This window comes from Alligator mississippiensis, chromosome 7 (assembly GCF_030867095.1).
Source record: "Alligator mississippiensis isolate rAllMis1 chromosome 7, rAllMis1, whole genome shotgun sequence".
Classification (NCBI taxonomy): domain Eukaryota; kingdom Metazoa; phylum Chordata; order Crocodylia; family Alligatoridae; genus Alligator; species Alligator mississippiensis.
The window spans coordinates 87525528-87545610 of record NC_081830.1 but is presented as its reverse complement, the minus strand read 5'-3'; the positions used below and the strand labels follow the sequence as shown (position 1 = coordinate 87545610).

The following is a 20083-nucleotide window of genomic DNA, read 5'->3' as shown; positions in this document are numbered from 1 at the left end:
AATTGCCCCCGTGAAGATGTGCAGGCACGTGCATTGCTATCCCTTTGGGTGGTGCGGGCTGGGATGCTCCTCTCCAGAGCTCTGGAAGGAGGAAGGAGGGGACCACTCCCAAAGGCTTCCCCCCAAATACTGCTCGAGACCAGCTGTGCTAGGAGCATGGCATCACTTACGGTCTATATAGGCCGTTTCCAGAAATGAGTGCATTCAGTCGCCCCGTCGGCGGATACTCGTATGACTTCCTAACCTACTTTTGTACATGACAGTAGTACTTCGGTGTCCCCACGCGGGCCAGGCTGCGATGGAGTGGCCATACAAACACAAAGAGGCAGTCCTGGCTGAACATTTATCATCTAAATAGACAAGGCAAAAAGGGAGAGAAAGGGGGGATGCTTTTCTTGTCTTCCAGAGGGAACAGAAGCCTCTTGCAGAGTAATGCAGCTTCTCCAGGCTCACAGGGGAATTAATTCGTGCTCCAAGGCCAATACAGCAGATCTGCTAGAAAAAAACCAAACCCATCCCAGCTGGATTGAAGAATTTCTGCTGGTGGTGAATCTGTGCAGACTTTGGAGAGTTGCTCCTGTGAGTGATGCCCTCAGATTTGAAAGCACAGCCTGAATTGACCTGCCTTCACCTTCCAGCCACTAGTATCATGGCTGCTAGCGTGAAGATCATTCTTTTAGCAAATCTCCATCCCCCGGTAGGTGCTGGCAGCAGGCGAGGAGGTTCCCCCTTAGCCTCTCCTTGATACACCGCTGAACAGGAAAGCACTTGAGCACAGGATAGCACCTATTCCTCCACGACCCTCCAGATTTTACTTCCCCTCCATCACCTCTTCTTTTCCTTGTGATTTAACTAGTACTGATATGGCAAAAAAACATGAATATGGATTCTCGGGGGGGTCCCAAGCCAACCGAAAGGAGAAGAGAGTTTGTTGCCATTTTAAAACTAAATGAAATGGCCAAAAATATAGCATAGGGATGCGGCAGCTGGAGCCTACCACAAACGAGATGTCACGCCATCGTCTCAGAGGGTTTGCTTTATTTCTTTTTTAAAAAGAGGGGTACAAACTGGTGCAAACAGGAGGCCCTTCCTTCTAGGCCTGGGAGACTGCAGTAGTCCCCACTGAGTTGGTCCTGGCCTCAAAACCATGAGAACAGCTGAAAATTCATGTCATTCCAAGAAATAATACACTTGAGGCTTATTCATTTGCCTCCTGCATTTGCAGGCACCGTGTTTCAAACCTGATCACAGTGAGATCACGGGACTCTGGGAGCTGGGACTTTGTAAAAATTGAATCGATCAAGAATTGCTGCAAGAGCTGCAATACACTGGTGAAATTTGGCACTGCTGGAGAAAAGTGCAGGTGCTGATGGTACCCGAGCCTGTGCCAGAGGACTTTGGGGGAAAATGGCCTGTGTGACAGCACGCAGCTGGCCTCTGAATCCCTCTCCAGGTGTGATGTCTCGTCTTTGGATCAGACAATGAGGGCTGGCAGGGACCGCAGGAGGCCACATCTAGGCCAACCCCTGCTCCAAGCAGGACCAACCCCAACTACATCATCCCAGCCAAGGCTTTGTCTGCCTGGGCCTTCAAACCCTCCAAGGATGGAGACTTCCCCACCTCTCCAGGTAGCCTGTTCCAGTGTTTTACCACCTTCATGGTGGGAGAGTTTTTCCTAATATCCAACCTCAACTTCCCTTGCGGCAGCTTGAGTCCATTGCTCCTTCTGTCATCTGCCCCCACTGAGACCAGCCCAGCTCCATCCTCGTTGCAGCCCCCCTGCAGGGAGGTGAAGGCTGCTACTCAATCCCCCTCGGTCTTCTCTTCTGCAGACTAAATCAGCCCCGTTCCCCCCTGTGCCTGCACCTTGCCAAAATTGGGCAATGTGGACCCATGGAGCAGTGGGGTGCTCAGTCAGCATCACTCCCAAGCTGTCTGTCTCAGGCGTGCCTGTTGGTACACACTCAGGGCTACATGAAGCCTGGCCCGTAGGTTTATTTCTGGGATGCAGGGTGCAAGTGAGCGAACGGAGCTTGCTTCTGAGTGCATTGCCACCGGGCACAGGAGAGACGGTGGACACATGCCCTAAGTTTGCCTCTGAAGCACGCGCTGGTGCAAACCCGGCCAATGCATCTGTTCCAACATAGCAAACCCTTTACAGTCTAGCCCTCGTGGAGGGAAACTGCAGAGTATGCATGGAGCATTGCAACAGGAGATCCTGCAAATGCTACCCTGCTTCCAAGCCTTGCACTCGCCCTCCCTGGCTGGCCTTTCCTAGTTTTCTGAGAGAGGGGTGGCATAGATGTGAGCTAGCTATCCTACCCACTAAGACAAGCCCCAGGTGGTGAGGGGAACACAGTACCGAGCTGAAGGCCTCAACATTAACCTGAATGCATCTGCAAAGGGAGGAGAGCCAGGCGTCCCCCTCCAAACTTTGCTATCATCAAGCAACAGGCCTGGTGCAAACTCCTCAGCTCAAGGATGATTTCTACCCCAAGCCAGAGGCAAGCAGTGTGAACCTACATTCATTTGACAGCTCGGCCACCGGATCCTTGCGCGGAGCTGAGATACGCTGGAGGGAGCAACCTTTCTAAATCCCATCAGCCCAAGATGCCTCAAAGCTTTGGCTTTAGCAGACAACTGTCTGAAAACTTCTCTTCTCCTCCTAGCTGGTGTAAGACTTGGGGCTGTAGCGAAGCGTCCCAGTCAGTATATAAATGCTTTGCTTTTCTCTCTCCAGCAGATAAATATCTACTTACACCACTGCTATAAGCCAGCCCAGCTCAGTAGCAATCTCTGTACCCCCGTGGCATATTTAGCCAATGGTATTTTACCTCCTTTCTGATGGGTTTGCTCCAAAATGTTTGCCGTTTCATCATTTTACCACTGTCTCCAACCAATTCTCCCTGCCTCTCTGTCCTGATCATAATTCACTACTTTCTGACGTGGTCATAACAAGGACAGGGCTCCTGAACAGAAGCTGACAAGTGCCCACATAAAACAGCCGCGGCAGTACCAGAGGATGATTGATTATAAAGCAGTGGGATTTTTTATTTATTTTGGGCTTGTTTTCCAATCTGTCAGACCTGCTCACGGGGTCAGATCGTAGGTGATGGGCACCTTTATTTTGACAGTGTCTATTCTGTTTTCTTTCCTTTTTGGAAAGCACCCTGGAGTTTAGTAGCTTTTGTGTTAACCCCCCCACAAAAAACACTTTCTTCCTCTCCTCTTCCTACTGAATCACTTGGGGGTCATTGTGGTCTGACACACGGGGCCCGAGTTATTTAAAATGAGCCAGTTTGAGGTGCTGGAGAAGGTCATTTGAGGCACAATCCTGCCGTGGATGGATTAATGGGAAAGGTGTCTAGCTAGCACCCGCTATTCTAGTTTGTCATAGGCCGGCTGCTGATTTCATACCTGGGTTTTATTTGGAATAACTCCACGTTGCAGGATATTTTTTTACCCCCCTCCATTTTCCCTTATGTGCTATTTAGTTGCATACGACATGGATTGTTTCCCCAAAAATCAGCCCTCCAAACCTGAGTTGCACGTTTCAAGGAGGGAAACCGAGTTTGCTCTGCTGAAAGGAAAGCACGGAGACACTGCACTGTAGTGGCTGTTGCTTCTCTCCAAGCCAGCAAGTGGCAGGGGTGAAGTCCAGTTTTAACCCTCTCGCCAAACAGGCAGTAGCTTTCAGCTGAGCAGCCAAAAGCTGCTGTCAATTGGGCAGCAGCTGTTAAAGGGCTAAAACTGTCACCTTTTACCTGGAGCAGCCAGGGAGCAATCTGCCATGACTCCGGAAAAAATCTTTTCTTTCTACATCAGGCTTTCCGGAAACAATTTCGGGAAAAATATAGTCATTTGTCTCAGCTCCTTGGGTCAATTGTGACTGAATATTGGCGGTGTCCTTTCAACCCTTGAAGGCAAAACAGGGCAAAAGAGGATAAGATCCCCAGGGGCAGAGGGGGTCCCAATTCATGCCTCCAACACCAGAGAAAATGTAGGACCTGTCTTTGGGCTCAGACGATATAAAAGGCTGCCCAGGTTATATTACTGGGAAAGGCGTAGAAAACCGGATGGTATAGCCTGGCTTGGCCAAATGGTGGTTGTGGGAGTAAGGGGGGGTTGAAGACCACCCCCCCTGAGTGACTAAGGTCCCAAAAGGAGGGGGTTATATCTCACAAGCTACAACTGAGCACCGAAAACCTCCGTTCTGGAGGAATCCTGGCCAGAAACATCTGGGAGAACATCTGCCCCCACGGCCCATCGATTGTGTCACGGCATAAAACACGGCCAGAGTGAAACCCATTGGGTTTCAAACACAGTCTTTTCTAATCGGTGCCTCCCTGCCCCCCTGGCTTTTTCTGTGGGTTTTTAATCCCATTGCCTTCCACGTGTAATGCATTCCCCGGCTGCAGCGTGAAAGGCTGCACTGACCCAAAAGAAAGCTAATTCTGCAGGAGAAACCACGGCACGGACCTGTCCCCACAGCCCTTCTGGGACTCCAGTGACAGGACAGCACCTTGATCCCCTTGATGCCTCCAAACCCCCTCTCAAACACTATTGGCCCAGGCCAAACGCTGTCGGGAGCACAGCGTGCCCCCTCCGTCTTTCATCCCGGTTCCCTTCGCTGCAGCTTGGAACGGCAGCAAATTAAAGGCTTTTTGGAGATTTTCAGGGTATGACTATGTCCCTTTATAACCAGATTGGACTCAGCGCTGTACAGCTCCATCCTGCAATGCTAGGGGAGAGGTCTGGTCCCCAAATCAATAGGGAAGGCTGCAAGGCAAGGCAGGGCCCCTCCAACGCTGCCACGACTTGGTGCAGAGATCGTTTATCTGCTTTCCCATTAGCAATCCCAGAAGCAGCCCCATGGTCATCACGGCCCCTGCTGAGATGGGCAAGCAGCAGCAGAGGAAGTCCATTTAGCTTCTTTTATTTCCATTTAGCAGCTGTCAATGGGGAGAGGGAAAGCTGCCGGCCCCCGTTGCCCACCCGAGCTGTGCGGGTCCCCAGTGGGTTTGCTTGCAGGGCGCCGAGCTGAATCGTTCCAGCCTTTCTAGAGCAAACAAAGAGATGTTGGAGGAGGCCGAGCCAGTCTGTAAAGGGGCTAGAGGACGTAGAAGTCGCTGCTGTTGGACAAGTCGGCGTACTGGTGGAGCGCCAGTGCCGGGATCGGGGCCGCAGAGGGCTCCGGTCTGCTCCCGTTTTGCACCCTCCGTGCCTCGGGCCTGCCCGGTCTGCAGAGGCGAGTCTCCCATTGGGAGTCAGCCGCCGGGCGGCTCTTGCTGAGTTTACCGTCCTCGTCGCAGTAGGTCACGCAGCACCGGCAGGCCAGGAAGGGCTTGGTCTGCTGCGTGGCCTTCGAGCGGGGAGCCCCGGCTGCACCCCTCGGCGCAACGGCGGCTTCCCAGGGCCCTTTCGAGCGGTTCCTGCGCCGCTGGAGGTGATCCAGGCTGATGTCCGACTGCGAGGAGCAGCTCTCGTTCCAGCCCGTGCCGTCGCTCAGGCTGCGGAGGGGCAGGGCGAGGCGCAAGGCTTTCCAGAACTTGGAGCCGGACCGCTTGGATTTGTCCCCCTTCCAGGGGACGAAGGAGACCGACTCCTTCAGCTGCAGGATGCTGGGGTGGGTGCACTGCAGCGGGCGGTACTCCACCACGATGAGCTTGGTGGAGATGGCGTTCTGGCACAGGAGGCCCAGCTTGAACTCCAGCAGGCTGATGCTCTTCTCCGTCAAGTAGTCGGGGCTCAGCACCACGATCATCCTCCGGCTTCGCTGGATGAAGTTGAAGACGGCGTCGATGGTATCTGGAGGGGCAAGGGCAAGGGGGGCAGGGAGAGAAGAGAGCCGCATGAAGCCGTATCCCCACACCCAGGCGGGCACTGCCTTTTGCCCCTGGAGAAGAGAGAAAAGCATTAGAGAAGCCCAGAAAACATCCATTACAATAAGGGAGGTGTGGCTAGCTCCTTCAATTAGCACTGACATTGCCTGAGTATCGAGAGAGCAGTGCAAAGCAATCAGGGACTCAACCCCCACGATCTGTTTTCCAGAGGTTTGCAACTCCCCGAGGCTAGCCCCTCGGAAAATCCCCGGCACTTTCTCCCGTGTTGAACAGCCAGAAAGTTAGCACCCAAAATGAAGTGAAAAGGTTGCCCCTTATTTCCTTAGTGCCTCGGTCCTTCCTTCTGTAAAATGGGCTTAATGACAGGTGGGCTTCTTAGGGTTCATTCATATTGCATGGGGTCTTTGCATGGGAAGATGATGAATGAGGGTTGTTTTTTTTAATTCCCCTGTGCAATACTGAAGGCCCTCTGTCTAACTTAGCAAAGACAAGAGACGCCAGGCATATTAGGGGGTTGCCAAAGATTTGTAATTAATGGCTGTGCGATGTACGGGATGGGAATTAACAGGACTACACCACTTAAGAAATTAATTCACCCTCATTAACACAATTACCAGGAAAGCCTAATGAACACAGAAGGGCTGTGCACTTCGTGAGTGATGGCCCATGGCACGAGGGAGCTGAGGACAGCATGCCACCAGCAACGTCCGACCAAGGGCTTGCTGGAGGTCAAGTTTTAATCGCCTCAGGGAGAAGAAAACCCCTTTTTGCAGGGGGATCCCATAAAGGACTTTGCACACCGGGGCAACCCCGGCGGTTTCTTCCTCCCCTCCCCTTCAGGCCACTAAGGCCTTGGAGCAGCCGCATCGAGGGGGAAGGCTATACAGCTGCAACTTGCTGCTCTGTAACGCAGCTTTTGCAACATGCACATCTGCCCTTCTCTATTTGGGATTTGCATCTGGCATGCTGGTATAGCCATGGGCCCTGCACGGTGGCACGGAGGTAGGCAGGATGGAAATCCAGGGGTCTGCCTGCCACGACAGTGCTGTATTTTGGGAAAGTCTGAGCCCTGAAACACGCTCTGCTGTGGTTACTCTCCTAAGACAAGGCAGGGTAGACATCCACCGTATAGACGAACAAAATCAGAAATGTATAATCTTCCATGAGCTTCATTTCATCAGATGCTGGGAAAGGACGCACACCGAAGAGCATCAGGCAGCGCTGATGCCGGTCTGAGCTTGTATCGCGGCTTAAGTGCTTGCCTTTGAGAAGATATTCGTGTCCAGCTATGGAGGCCCTCTTCTTTTCTCCAGCAGCAGAGAACTTGGGGTTTAGATGATGGTGATGGTGACAACAATAATACGTCGGTAGCACCTTGTGTTTCTCCTGCCCTTTTATTGGTACGGGGGATTTCTACTGACGATGTCTCATCACACAAACTAAGGAGCATTCACTGACACCGAATGGCAGCAGGTGTAAAAATCAGTCAAAAGAAATATTTCCTCCAGCAATGCCTGGTTAAGCTCTGGAATTACCAATGCATATTTATTATCAACATCTCATGAATGCAAAATATTGAGCCAGGGATGTACGGCATCAAGAATATTAAGCCAGGGATGTACGGCATCAAGAATATTAAGCCAGGGATGTACGGCATCAAGAATTCAGAGCAAAACCTCATTCAAGTTAGGAACAAAGTTTCCCTGAAATCATTGCAGAATTTAAAGTCTTATCCCAATTGCCTCCATGAAGATGTGCAGACACGTGTATCTTGGGAGCTGTGTTGGTCTGAAACAAAAAGAAATGCAAAAATCTGGAATTCTTGGCTCAGAGATACCTCTTATAATTATTATTATTCTTTATTTTTTGCAATAGCTCAGCTGGTCTAATAAAAGGTATCATCTCTGAATGGAGAGTTCTCGATTTTTGCATTTCAAAGATTAAGCCAGGAACTCAGGATTTGAAGAATAGATTTAACATGAACAGGCATTTCTGAGAGAGAAAGAGAGCAGATTTGCACATCCATATTTATATTATAATTTAAAGAGCTGGTTGGAATATTTTTTTTTTTTACTAAATGGTTGTTTTGGGGATTTTTTTTTTTTTTTTTTTTTGTAGGAAAACTGGTCCATTGAAACAAATTGTTCCTAGGAAAGGATCAGTCTAAACAAATTTCCCATTTGAAAAAGTTTTGGGGGAACAAAAAACCCTTTTGCAATTGTCTAACTATCCCATTTCACAGGAGGCTGGACTGTATCAGCACGCCCCATCGCCTCCTATCAAGGACAACATCACATCACCCCTTTCATAAACCGATTGAAGCTCTGACCGGGAACTAGGCAGGTTTCAGCATTTTTTTTAAAAGCTGTTCTTTTTTTTCAAAGCAAAATGGTTTTTCCTTTTTGAAATGTAAATTAATTTGCAATAAAACTAATAAAAATAAAATTAAAAAAAAATGGAAATGTTTTCACTTTGATGTCAAAGGAATGGAAAACGCCTCGATGGCTCCAATCTCACTATTTGGTTTTTGCAAATCTTTATCCTGGTTAGCAAAAATGTTGAGGTTTCCATCTTTCGTCCCTACTTAGGAGGCTGGGGGAAGTTCAATTCTCACTCCTTCTCTGCTCCATTCTTGCTTTGCTGGCATTGCTTTTCTGACTTCTGTCCAGTAAAGGATTGACCTTTTCTGCACCAAGGGGACCGCAGGAAGGACACTAGTAATAAGCCTGTAATGAAGGACCTGCTCTTGGCCCCTTGCAGATTTTGGTACCTACTCAGATACCCGTGTCTGCGGCACAGCACCCCGGTTATAACCGAAGAATGACATTGAAAAGCCGCCTCCTTGTATTAGCTTGTTACGATGGGATTAGGGGAGGCATCGCGTAATTAGCTTGATTGTGGTCCACACTGATTGCATCCTTTCCAGTTTGGACAAAGACCTGCCCCTGCATGACTCTGAGCAATTCACTTAGTCTCCTGGGGCCTAAATCCATCACTTATAATGGAATAATAATGCTTCCTTTTGCTTTGGTCCTGCCTTTTTAGGCTGAAGTCTCTCTGGGACTGGGACCGTCTTCCCCTGCATTTCTACTCCCGAGGAAGTGCCTGGACTACGTATCCTAACGACTTACACGAGACCGACGTGCGGTGCCTGGGGTTGGGCCTGGGATGATTTCTACCCACTCTGGTTATTCTGCCCAGGTGCGCTGATATTGGGACAGGATCCTTTGAGGGAGGCACAGGGCCAGCAAAGAGGTGCAAAATTGCGAACAAACAGAAATGCAAAAGTAAAAATGGTTTATTGAATAGCCAAATCAAACACTGACACTTTGCAGAACAAAAATGAGATGTGAGATCACACAGGGCAAGGTGGGAAGAGCCATGAAAGAAATGATATGGGTGGAGGGGGGTGTCCATCCCAAAGTGAGCTATCCCCTTCCTCCCCACCCCATCCCCGTGAAATAAAATGGAAAACTTTACATGAAATAATGCTAGGTTATAGCACAAAGACCCACATGAATAAGGTGAACTAAAGGGATGAGTTGGCTGCTGCTTTCAGTGATGAGTTTAACACAGACTGTCTTCTCTCAGGGCCACGGCCTAGAAATCCCTGCTGTCACTGGAGTGACTGTTTTACACAAGCAAAATAAATATGAATATATCATTAATATTTTTAAATCAGACTGCTTAAAAGCAAGCAAATGCAAATCAAACAAATGGGGACTCATTTCCTAATACAGTCACCTCCCAAAACCTTGGCAGATGCTCTCTCCCTGCACCCCAAAGGTGGTTTATGCACCACGCTACCGCTTGGGAGCTGGCAGAGCCGTGCACGCGCGCACTCGTTGCATCTAACGGGAAGAAAAAGGAGCTCTCATCTTCATTTGGAGCCTATCTTCCTGCCTGCAGTTGTTATGGCTGCCTGATGGCCACTTGGCCTGCTTTTGGGAGGACAAAATGAGGCAAGGAGGAACATGCAACTGGATGAAGTGCTATCATGGCCTCACCCTATGTAGCAAAAACCATGGGTGCAAATCGAATGGGTGGAGGAGGAAACAACCTTGCTCCCTCCATGGATAGCAAAGCCCCTGGGCCCATGTTACTTCACTGAGGTCAGCTGGGATGTGGCATCCCAGACCGATTCATTTCCTTGGCACTAAGGATGCATCATTTGAGGCAGGGATTATCTCCCCGTTTGGGGTTCAGACTGTGCCCGGCACCAAGGGCTTGGCAGCTAAGGCTCCCAGGAGCTATGCTAATAAATGCATTGAATTAGGCAGTAGTAGTAGTAGTAGTAGTGTAAATGGCTGGAGCGGGGTCCGGCCAGGCACAGCCAGGACCCCTGAACAGCATGAATGTGTATGGCCAAGTGGAGAGTCTCCAAGCTCCAGCTGGCTCTTCATGGCTTTTTAAAACAGCACCATAATGCGAGTCCAGGTCTCGCCTGCAGACACCACAGGAACGACAGGGAGTCATGGGGAAAATAGCAGCTAGGCTTCTCCTACAAACAGCACACAGGCACGTCCAGGGGTATGAGGGATGCCAGGATGGACCTGAAACGGTGTCAAGATCGCTGCACTCGGGGGGGAGCTCCCAGACAGTGCAGAGCTTGGAGACAGTAGTAGATGATCCACAGGATGCCTGGGAAAAACAACCCTCCCTGGAAAAGCAGCACAGAGCTGGCTAGCCCCAACAGCTTTATAGTCTCGTTTACGCCGGTAGCTGCCCACCGTCCAGCTGAGCACTGGGATAGCATCGTGCGCTGTGCTAGCAGACAGGCTCTCGACCCAGCACGTTCGTGCCCCGATGCAATGGTTTAGCATCCTTGTGCCAGCCCGTGCACGCTGCCTCTGGGTGCTCGGTGCCAGCCGACCTCTGCTCCCAGCAGCAAGATGTGGGGCTCCACCAGGAGCAGAGCTGGGCTCAGGGCTTAGTGCTTGCGAGGTCCTCCGCTTCAAGCCTGGCTGCAGGGGAGACAGGAGGGATGCCTGGAAGACAGGCCGTACTCACGCCCCACAGCTGAGCACCAGTGACAGCAGGGAAGGAGAGAGCTCAGGACCAGTGGGACCAGTTAATGCCCGAATCCGCTGTGCTACAGCATCGCATGGTCCTTGGAGTAGGCAGGCCTGCCGTCGGGGCTCTGCACCTGGAGAGCTAGAGCTGCCAAGAGCATGCACATCTCCCCCTTTGCCAGGACTGCAGAAGCGCAAAACCTAGAAAGGGCTGGCATGGGCTTTGCAAAATGTGATTTGAAACCAAGGATGGTTTCAAACAGGAGGGCACATTGCCCAAACCAACAGCATCGGGAAGGGAAATGCTTCACGGCTTTGGTCTCCCTCCAGTTCAGAGGCTGCAAAAATAGGGGTGGCAGTGCCTGCTTTGCAAACCCTCTGGGTAGGGCTTTCTTTTGCAAACCCAGACCAGTTTTAATGTGAACCTTATGTTACAAGGCCTCTGGTTCAGACTGATGACTCTATTCTTGCTTGTCTAGGGCAGGACCTTTCAACCTTATTTTTTTTCTTAGACTCAAGACACCCCTTGGAAAAATGTCAGCTCTTAGTTTCCACTTGGTTTTAGTCTGCAGAAAAATAAGAAGAGCAGTTTTTCTGTTGCAAAAAACTCAAAGACCACCGCTATGGACTTCTATTTGAAATCTTGGGGTGAATAGTGTTGGTCAACCTAACGGTGCTAATGTTGAGGCACCCCTGAAAGGACTCGAGGAACTACTGAGTGCTGTGGCCCCAGTTGAAAATCACTGAGCTAGGGAGAGAAGACAGTTGTGAAGCAGCTGGCAATGAACAGAAGCTCATACTTCCATCCTGTTGGGTTGCACAGCAAAAAAAAAAAGACGACATCCTAGCAAAAAAAAGAAGACAACCCCTGCTCTTTCTGCAGTACTCTCCAATGGCCAGCAGCTTAGGTTAAAGGGAGACATTGCTCATTGCCCTGTAGTAAATGCAGGCAGTTTGCAACCCTTGCAAAGTCCCTGAGTTTACTCTTTGAATAAGTCAGACATGCAAGGGTGTGATCTGAGGCACTATAAATGCAGGAGAAACTCTCCTTGGATCAATCAGTGACAGCACCACAGGATTTGGAGAGCACAGAAGACTGCCAGGAGTCTTCCTAGATATTCCTGAAGACAAATGCCACCCAGCAAAGCCCTGAAAACGAGGAACAGGACAGTGCTGGGACACCTGCTCTACCTTGTTAAAAAAACGAGTGCGCGCTATCTGGATGGGAAGGTGCCCGAGCAGCCAGCTCAGTGCTGGGCACACATGCTGTAGTGAAGCAGGAATCGGTGACCCTGCAGCAAAGCAAAGGAGTGCACAAGCAAACCGATGTCAGTCCTTTCCTAAAGCATCTGTAGCTGCTTGCTGGGCAGGAGACCAGTCCGATGGCCCCTCGAGAGGGCTCTGCAATGGTCAGCATGGGAAAGAAGGGGCTGGAGATCTCGGAGAAGCCAAGGGAAAGGTGATCCCAGAAAGCAGGAGCGACCTGATAGGAATCAGGATGAGAACAGTGGCCCGAAGGATGGCTGCACCCTCCCCGGGTGGCAGATGCCCGGACCTTGGGAGTGCAGGGGCAGCGGGGTCTGCTGCCCTGAAATGGGGGGGAGTGCATTTTCAGCAGGGATGCTGTCCTCCGAAACACTCGACACCGGATCCTTCCTTGCACAGCTGCAGAGAGGCAGTTCTCTGTGCCCCAGCCCCTCACACGTGTCCCATGGGGCAGTAGGAGCGCTCCTGCTCAGCCAGGCCAGAGCCCCAGGGGTGTTTCTTGAGGGGCAATTCAACCTGCAGCTGCTTCCAAAACCTGCCCTTGGGGTACTTGGACTTCTCGCCTTTCCACTTGATGACGGTGAGGGCGGCCTTGGCCTGCTGCAGCTCCTTCACCTTGCTCTGCCGGATGGCTTTGTACTGCACGAGGATGACCCGGATGCTGCCTTTCCAGGCCATGTTCTCCAGCCCTGCCTTAAGCTCCAGCAGGGCCTGCGTCCCTTGCAGGACGTAGTTGGGGCTCAGGACGACGAGCAGGCGCCGGCTCTTCTGGATGAAGCTCAGGGTCTCGTCTGTGACAACTGGGGGAAGTGGGGAGAGAAACACCAGGATGGTTAGTGATGCACTGCTGGGCTGCCCGGGACTTGCTGGGAATCGCGGCATGTAGGAGACTCCCAAGGGCTGAAGGCAATTCTAGCTCCAGGTGCTAGGACCCACCTCCTTCCCTTTAGCCAGGCTTTCTCTGCCCCTCATAGACACCTCTCTGCTGACCCCAAGATGCCAGCTCCCTTTCCTGTGGGTAGCACGAGGCCATGCATTGCAAGGGCAGAGCTCAGCTGTTGCACGCCTTTGCTCCAAGAAGGGCACGTGCAGCAGCTGAGGCCATGCTGGACCAGCCCCAATTGACCCTTGCTCTGATCAGCGTGCAAGAGGAGGCTGAGCAAGCCACAGGAGGGAGGCAGGAGGCTTGCAGATGATCCCTGCAGCAGCTGGACTGATGTGGAGACATGCCTAAGCAGAACAGGCACTACGGAGATCCCTTGCTCCAAGCGGCTGCAGCTTGGGGTGAATCGCTTCACTCTTTACCCCAGCTCTCTCCCTCTGCAAAACAGGGAGATCATCCTGCAGGGAGGGTCTGCCTTTAGGACTGCATTCACCCTACCCCTAAATCCTGAGCCTTGTTCCTCACCCCTGCCATGCCGGAGCAATTGAAGACCCAACCGCGGCAGCTGCCCCGTGCTTTGCAATGCCGAGCCTCAAAGACATCCCCACAGGACACAGTGGCATGATAGTTTGCAGCGGGTCTGCTTTGATTTCCAGCAGCAGCAAGCTGCTTTGCTCGAGCCGCCTTTGCATAATGAATGCAAAGTCCCCCAGCACGCATCTATCCCTCCATCACTGGAGCCTCTGTATTTCACTGACAAAAGACAGGCTCGCGCCTGGTCAAAAAGTAGCATGGAAAATAAAATAACACTGAAGCACAACTTCATTTAGCTGTCAAGGGTGTTTGATTAGTTCCTGTCAGCAAACTCGGCAGGATAATCCATCTCCCACTGTTTCTCTATCAAGGACAGCATAATTCGCTACCTGTGCCACAGATGCACCGCTCCGGAGGCAGGAGACCAGCTGCCAAAAGCTACATCCTGGCCTGCCACGATTCCCCAAGAAGTAGATTAGTTGAATCCCGGTGAACCAGTGATGGGCAAGCAACAGCAGCGTTTGCATATGGCACTGCAATTAAAAATGACCTCATCTCCGGCCAGGAAGCGTGGAGCTGGCTCTGGGGGCGGTCGGTGGTGGAATCGGTCCAGAGCGAGCATCTAAGTGACCTCTGCTGAGGGCCTATATCATTCGGTCAAGCAGGACGTGGGCTACAGCTAGGGTGGCTGGGAAGGGAGAGGCCCTGCAAAGAGAAAAGGGAAGGAAAAAGATGAGCAGAGAAGTGATAGCAGAGCCAGAGAGAGAAGGAGATGCCAGCTTCCAGGCTTAAATAAGCAAGCGGGAGAATGCCCGTGACCCCTCTTCCTTGGAAGTTCATTGCAGCTGGTCAAGGGCAAGCTGGGCTCTGCAATCAGGCACCCCCGGTTGCCTCGTCTCCAGTGGGCAGACTGCGTTGGCACCACTGCCAATGCAGGCAGGAGGGAGAGGCAGATGCTAGGGTGCAGGCTCCAACTTCCAGCATCTCAGTGCCATGATCCATCCACCCACACGATCTGCTTTTAAGCAGGCGGTGGCCGGCGCTTTTCCAATGTCCTTTTGCAAGACGCGAGGAGGGCAGCCCTTGTCTCTGCATAGCCTGGGGGGGGGTCTTTGGAGCATGACAGGTGGCTGCAGCCAGATCACAGGCAGGGGGTGTTGCAAGGAGCCCCAAGCAGCTTGGGGACACGGGTGCTTGATTTGGGCACTCCGCTTGTTCCTTCAGCAAGGCAGACCAGTGGCAGCAGCTTCGTGCACCATGGCAGCACCCACGGGGAGCAACGCGGAGGTTTCCATTTGTGCACAAATGTACAGATCAGACCACAAAGCAGTGCCAATGAGCTGCACACCCCCTGTGCAAGGACCTCCTGCACCCAACGAGCCGCTGCCTCGTAGAGACAGATGTGGCCAATACCCGTCGGAGCTGTTTTGTGACCCGGTCCCCCTGCTTCTCACCCTGTTGTAGAGAGTTTTCATGCCAGGGTCAACCCTGATCCCTGTTGATCTTTAAAAAAAAGGCAAGGAAAAGGAGGCTGCATCAATGTGCAGGGAGCAGAGCTGGATCGGCAGCTGGGGGTGGGAACAGTATTCACCGCAGGATTTGAATCCAGTTGTGAAGCAAGTCCCTGTCCAGGTCTATGGAGGTTGCATGCAGCTCATCTTGCAAAGAGCTCACGTTCCAGTGTGATGCTCTCTTCCTACCAGCGGGCAAGGAAATCCCTGTGGCCCTTTCCACCGGGGGCAACTCCTTCCCCCTCTGAACCTCTTCAGCAGGAGCAGCTGGATGGAGCGTGCCTCATGTCCCAGGCTACGTGCTGTCAAACATAGGTGATCCCAGTGGATGCTGCTTGGAAAGGGCTTTGGGACCCTTGAGACAGAGGTTGCAATGTTGTCTTGGACATGGGGAAAGAACTGGAGAGAGGGATGATGGCCACAGAGAGGGAGAGCAGTCGATACCCCCAAGGGAAAAGCTGCGTTGCAGTTAGTTTTGGGGGCCAGCGTGCGTTCTCGTGGTGGCGCAGATCCGTGAGCGCCGCAGGCACCGAGCGAGCTGCCCTGCGATCAAATAGCTGTCGAACAGAACAAGCAGAGAAATGAAGCGAAAAGAGGAAGGCAAGTCCACCTGTTAGTGGGCCTCTGGGACCAAAGCCAGACAGAAAGGAAAGGGTTAAGCATGCCTTAAAAGTAACCAGCCAGCACCACCTGCCCCATCCATCATCACTGGTCAGGGGCTCTCCAGGCCAGCCACGTGCCGCACCGCTGGAGCTCACCGGTAACCCGTGTTCACGGCATAGCAGCTTCCACATGCATCATTTACTAGGAAGTAGTTGCTCTCTGTCTACGAGCAGACATTGCTTTGTCTGACCAGCGGCATTGCAAACCCTGCCTGGTGTCCAGCAATGGGTCTGTGTTGCAAACCCTGCAGAACTGCCCTCCTGCTGTTAGCAATCATCTAGCTAGCAAGGGATCTGGCAGCAATAGGGAGCTCAGCATGGGGGTGCCTACCCTGCTTCTCAAGCAGGCTTTGCATCTTGCAATGCATTCCACCATCCCATAGCTAGGCTTGTAGCAACCCCCAGCTGGCTCACATAAACCTGGCGGGGTACGTCTGCGTTACAGCGCAGACACGTCCCGAGAGCCCAGCTGGATTCTTGTACATGATGAGGACACTGGAGATGGACTGCTTCGCTCCAGGGATGCTGCAAACACAGAACTGGACCCTAACAGCAATTCCAAGGATGATGCCCAGTGCAGGATGTGACCAGACGTGGCCTCCCAGCTCTGCAGGGCTGGCAGGGGTAGAAAAAGTGGTGAAAAATTGAACGTGCATCCTCAGCTCAGCAAATGCACCTGCTGGAGGACATGTTAGCTGAGACAAACCATGCCGCTCACCCTAGCGCTGCACAGAGAGGCTAGAAACCCCCCTGAGGACTAGTCCAGACAGTTTCCTTCTGTTGGATCATAATTAGTGGGTGCCCCATGAATGCACCAGGATCCCGCGGGGGTTGTTTGCAAGACTTCTTCCCCCTAGCAGGGTCAGCCCTGCAAACACACGGCTAAGCAATGAAGGCTAGCAGCTTCTCCAACCCCTGCACAAGGGGGTCTCACACCTTAAAGGAGATGGTGTTAGCCATTGCCAGCGATGTGTTCACACCATGCAGGCAGCACTGACTGATCCTGGTCCAGCCCTGATTGATCCCCCCTTTCTCAGGCTGGCACGGGGGCTGATGGCTGTGGGATGACAGCAGATCGCTCCCAGTACAGCTGGGTTTCCCCAGAGCCGTGAGTCGCAGCTCGTCCCCTGCTCATACTCACTTCCCCCGGGGAGGCTGTCCCTGTCGAAGATGCACAGCTTGTAGCCGAACTCATTCTCCAGGACGCCGCGGAGGGTGAGCAGCACGAACTCCTCTTCCTCGGCGTTACGGGCATAGGACACGTACACGTCGTACTCCTTGCCATCTGCGTGGGGTCAGGGGGACCGCGGGGAGCACAGGAGATGTGAGTGAGTGAGTGTTATCAGCAATGCAGTATCCCCATCTACCCTTCCCCTGGAGCCTGCCTGCAAGCATCTCGCTGAACAGTGCTCCACACCTCTTGGCTGCTCTAAGGAAAGGGGTCATCTCTGAACCACGATTTGTAGAGTTTTGCATTTCTTTGCATCTCAGACCAGCACAGCTCCCAAATCCATCCCCACATCTCTATTGCACCCTTGCTTTGTGGTTTCAACCCGCCCCAGAACCATTCATTTCACCCATTTAAGCATTTGTTTCACCCATTTAAGCAGGGGCTACAGGGGACAATAAGATAGACAGGAGTGAGCAGTGTGCCCTTGTGAAGAAGGCTGATGGCATCCTGGGCTGCACTGGTAGGAGCGTGGCCAGCAGATCAAGGGCAGTGATTTTCTATTCAGCGCCGGGGAGGTCACATCTGGAGTCCTGTGTCCAGCTGTGGGACCCCGCTACAGACAGGATGTGGACACATGGGAGAGTCCAGTGGAGGGCAATAAAAATGGTTGTGGGTCTGGGGAACAGGACTGGTGAGGAGATGCTAAGGGAACTGGGCTGATTGAGTCTGCAGAAGAGAAGACCGAGGGGGATTGAATAGCAGCTTCACCTCCCTGCAGGGGGGTTGCAGAGAGGATGGAGCTGGGCTGGTCTCAGTGGGGGCAGATGACAGAAGGAGCAATGGGCTCAAGCTGCAGCAAGGGAAGTTGAGGTTGGAGATTAGGAAATACTTCCTTATCAGGAGGGTGGTGAAGCACTGGGACAGGTTACCCAGAGAGGTGGTGCAGTCTCCATCCTTGGAGGTTTTGAAGACCTGGCTTGACAAAGCCTTGTCTGGGATGATGGAGTTGGGGCTGGTCCTGCTTGGAGCAGGGGGTTGCACTAGATGTGACCTCCTGAGCTCCCTCCCAACCTTCATTTTCTATGGTTGTATGAAAACTGTTAAGAAAAGGCAGGGCCCTATCTCTGAAGAGGGTAAAAAACAGCCTGCAGAGAAATCTACACAGCACCACAGGGACCAGTGGCTGGACACGATCGCTGCGCTCCCCCAAAGCCCTTACCTAGGATGGTCTCGTCGGTGCCAAAGTGAGCCCGGTAGAAGAGGACCATTTCAAGCCAATACACGTGGTAGATGACTATCAGGACCACGACCAGCAGGATGGTAGCTCCCAATCCACAGGCCAGTTCCACGGTGTATCTCGGAGCTGCAACTGGGTGGAAAACACAGACAGGTCTTTTTTCGGTAGTACGTATGGAACCATCATTCGAATAGGCATGGCCGGGGTCATGCCGCGAGCAGAGCAATAGAGGCTCTTATAGGAGATTCAAAGCCCGGGCAGAAAAATGTATGTGTATATACACAGTACAGACACACCTATATTACATACATAATTATATATACATACACATGTGCACGCACGCACAATACACTCACACACATGTGCACGCTGAGTGTGCATGCACTCAGCCCTGGAGCAGTTTCAGATGGAAGAAGTCCAGAAGAAGTGAAAAGACCTTGAAGACCCAATTCTTCCATGCTTCTCACACTGAAAAGGGGTCAATTCCTCCCCAGATCTCCCAGGAACATGAGCAGAATATTTCCAAGTCACAATTTGTCAGAGGCAGCTCCTCTGGCCCAGCTCATGGGCTAAGCCCAAAGAATTGGCCTCGCCAAAATACTAAAATTGTGAACTCTGGGAATAAACACCACCCTGGAAGCATCATTGCAGCGGTTATCACCGCCTGCCCAAACCAGTAGCAAAATGAATGGCACCCTGGCTCCTATCACAGATGTATGCCTCTCTTTTAGCTAGTCGCAGAGTGACCTCAAGTAAGTCTGTAGCCCAGATGAGACACTTTCTAGAAGATCGAAATGTCTGACAAGGAGTCTTACCTGTTTCCAAATCAAAACACAGGTAAAGGAGACCTTATGCTTGCTCCCAAGAGTCACTAACATGCCATTAGCTTTTTTCCTTATACTTGGAACAGGAAAAAACCTGCCTAGCGTCTCTGGGGAAATATCGAATTGTGAATAGTGATGCTTGCGGTAGGCGGCACGCACATTGGCAAACTGAATAGAGATTAGTACAAGAGAGCGCATCGCAAAACTCCTGGATTAACTGTACTTTATTATTTGCAAACACACCGATCACCAGACAGAGACGATTGAAATGGAAAGCATTCAACAGGTCCCAGTTGGAAGCGAGCGACACAAAAGATACAGGAAAGAAAGAGAGAAATTAATACTGGTAGGGAGCAAGGGGAAATTTTTCTTCTAGCCATCATAAAAGAAATCCAAGCGTTAGCATGTGGGCTTAGGAGGGAAATGGGCTTAAGGAGCTAGGAGCTGGAATCGAATGGCATGAAGTGCTGGTCTGCAGCTAGGTGATTGTAGCTTAGGGTGGTCCTGCCAGCAGTGGTCTGGTCTGGTTCTTGCAAACTGCTGCGAAATGGAGCAGAAACAACAAAAAAAAGGGGGCATTTAAATCACTTGTCTACTGCAAGAGCATCTCCCAATCACCCATCCTGGGGTCTAGAGAGTCGCTGAGGAGGGATCCTAGATGGTGCCTTTCTAAACGAAGAGCCTGCATGCTGCAGACCTCCATCCTGCTAGACCAATGCACTCAATCAGCCCACAAAGAGGAACGGGAGGAGGCACTACCGTGCTGAGCAACGTGGAAAGAAAGCTTAAAATGACCCAATAGCTCTGGCCTTCACTAATTAGCTGCCCCTTCTGATGGGCTACAAAAGGCTGCCTTGAGTGGGCAGTTCTGAAAAGGGAGGGGAGAAAAAGAGCAAGGCGCTGATCCAAACCATCTTAAGACAGGAAGGTTTTGGTCCTTACGCTCCCAGCCACAGCAAAATAGCTGAGGAGCCACAAAAACACAGAGAAGTGGGGCTGGAAGGGACATCTAGTGCAGCCCCCTGCAAGCCACCCCTTGCCTAACCTAGTCCCACAACAATACAGTCAACCCTGTCGCACAACTACAAGACCCGTGGCCCGCAGACACCAAAAGCTTTCAAACTGGCTGCAGGTAAAGTC

At 51.8% G+C, this 20083-nt stretch overlaps 1 protein-coding gene across 4 annotated transcripts in view; it reads right to left on the bottom strand.

Moving 5' to 3' along the window:
- Nucleotides 1–1019: 1019 nt before the first annotated feature.
- Nucleotides 1020–20083, bottom strand: part of IL1RAP (interleukin 1 receptor accessory protein) — a 56276-nt gene continuing 37212 nt past the window's right edge. Inside the window, exons 9-11 of one of the 4 annotated variants that reach the window (XM_014607112.3) lie at nucleotides 18102–18251; nucleotides 16853–16996; nucleotides 1020–5808 (exon numbers count right to left, since the gene is read on the bottom strand). In XM_014607112.3, the coding sequence (XP_014462598.1) occupies nucleotides 5111–5808; nucleotides 16853–16996; nucleotides 18102–18251 (992 nt within the window). In that variant the 3' untranslated portion in view covers nucleotides 1020–5110. Of the gene's footprint in view, nucleotides 5809–9123; nucleotides 12922–16852; nucleotides 16997–18101; nucleotides 18252–19149; nucleotides 19484–20083 lie in introns of those variants that run through there. The other 3 variants (XM_014607113.3, XM_014607114.3, XM_019499058.2) reach the window with 3 other exon arrangements.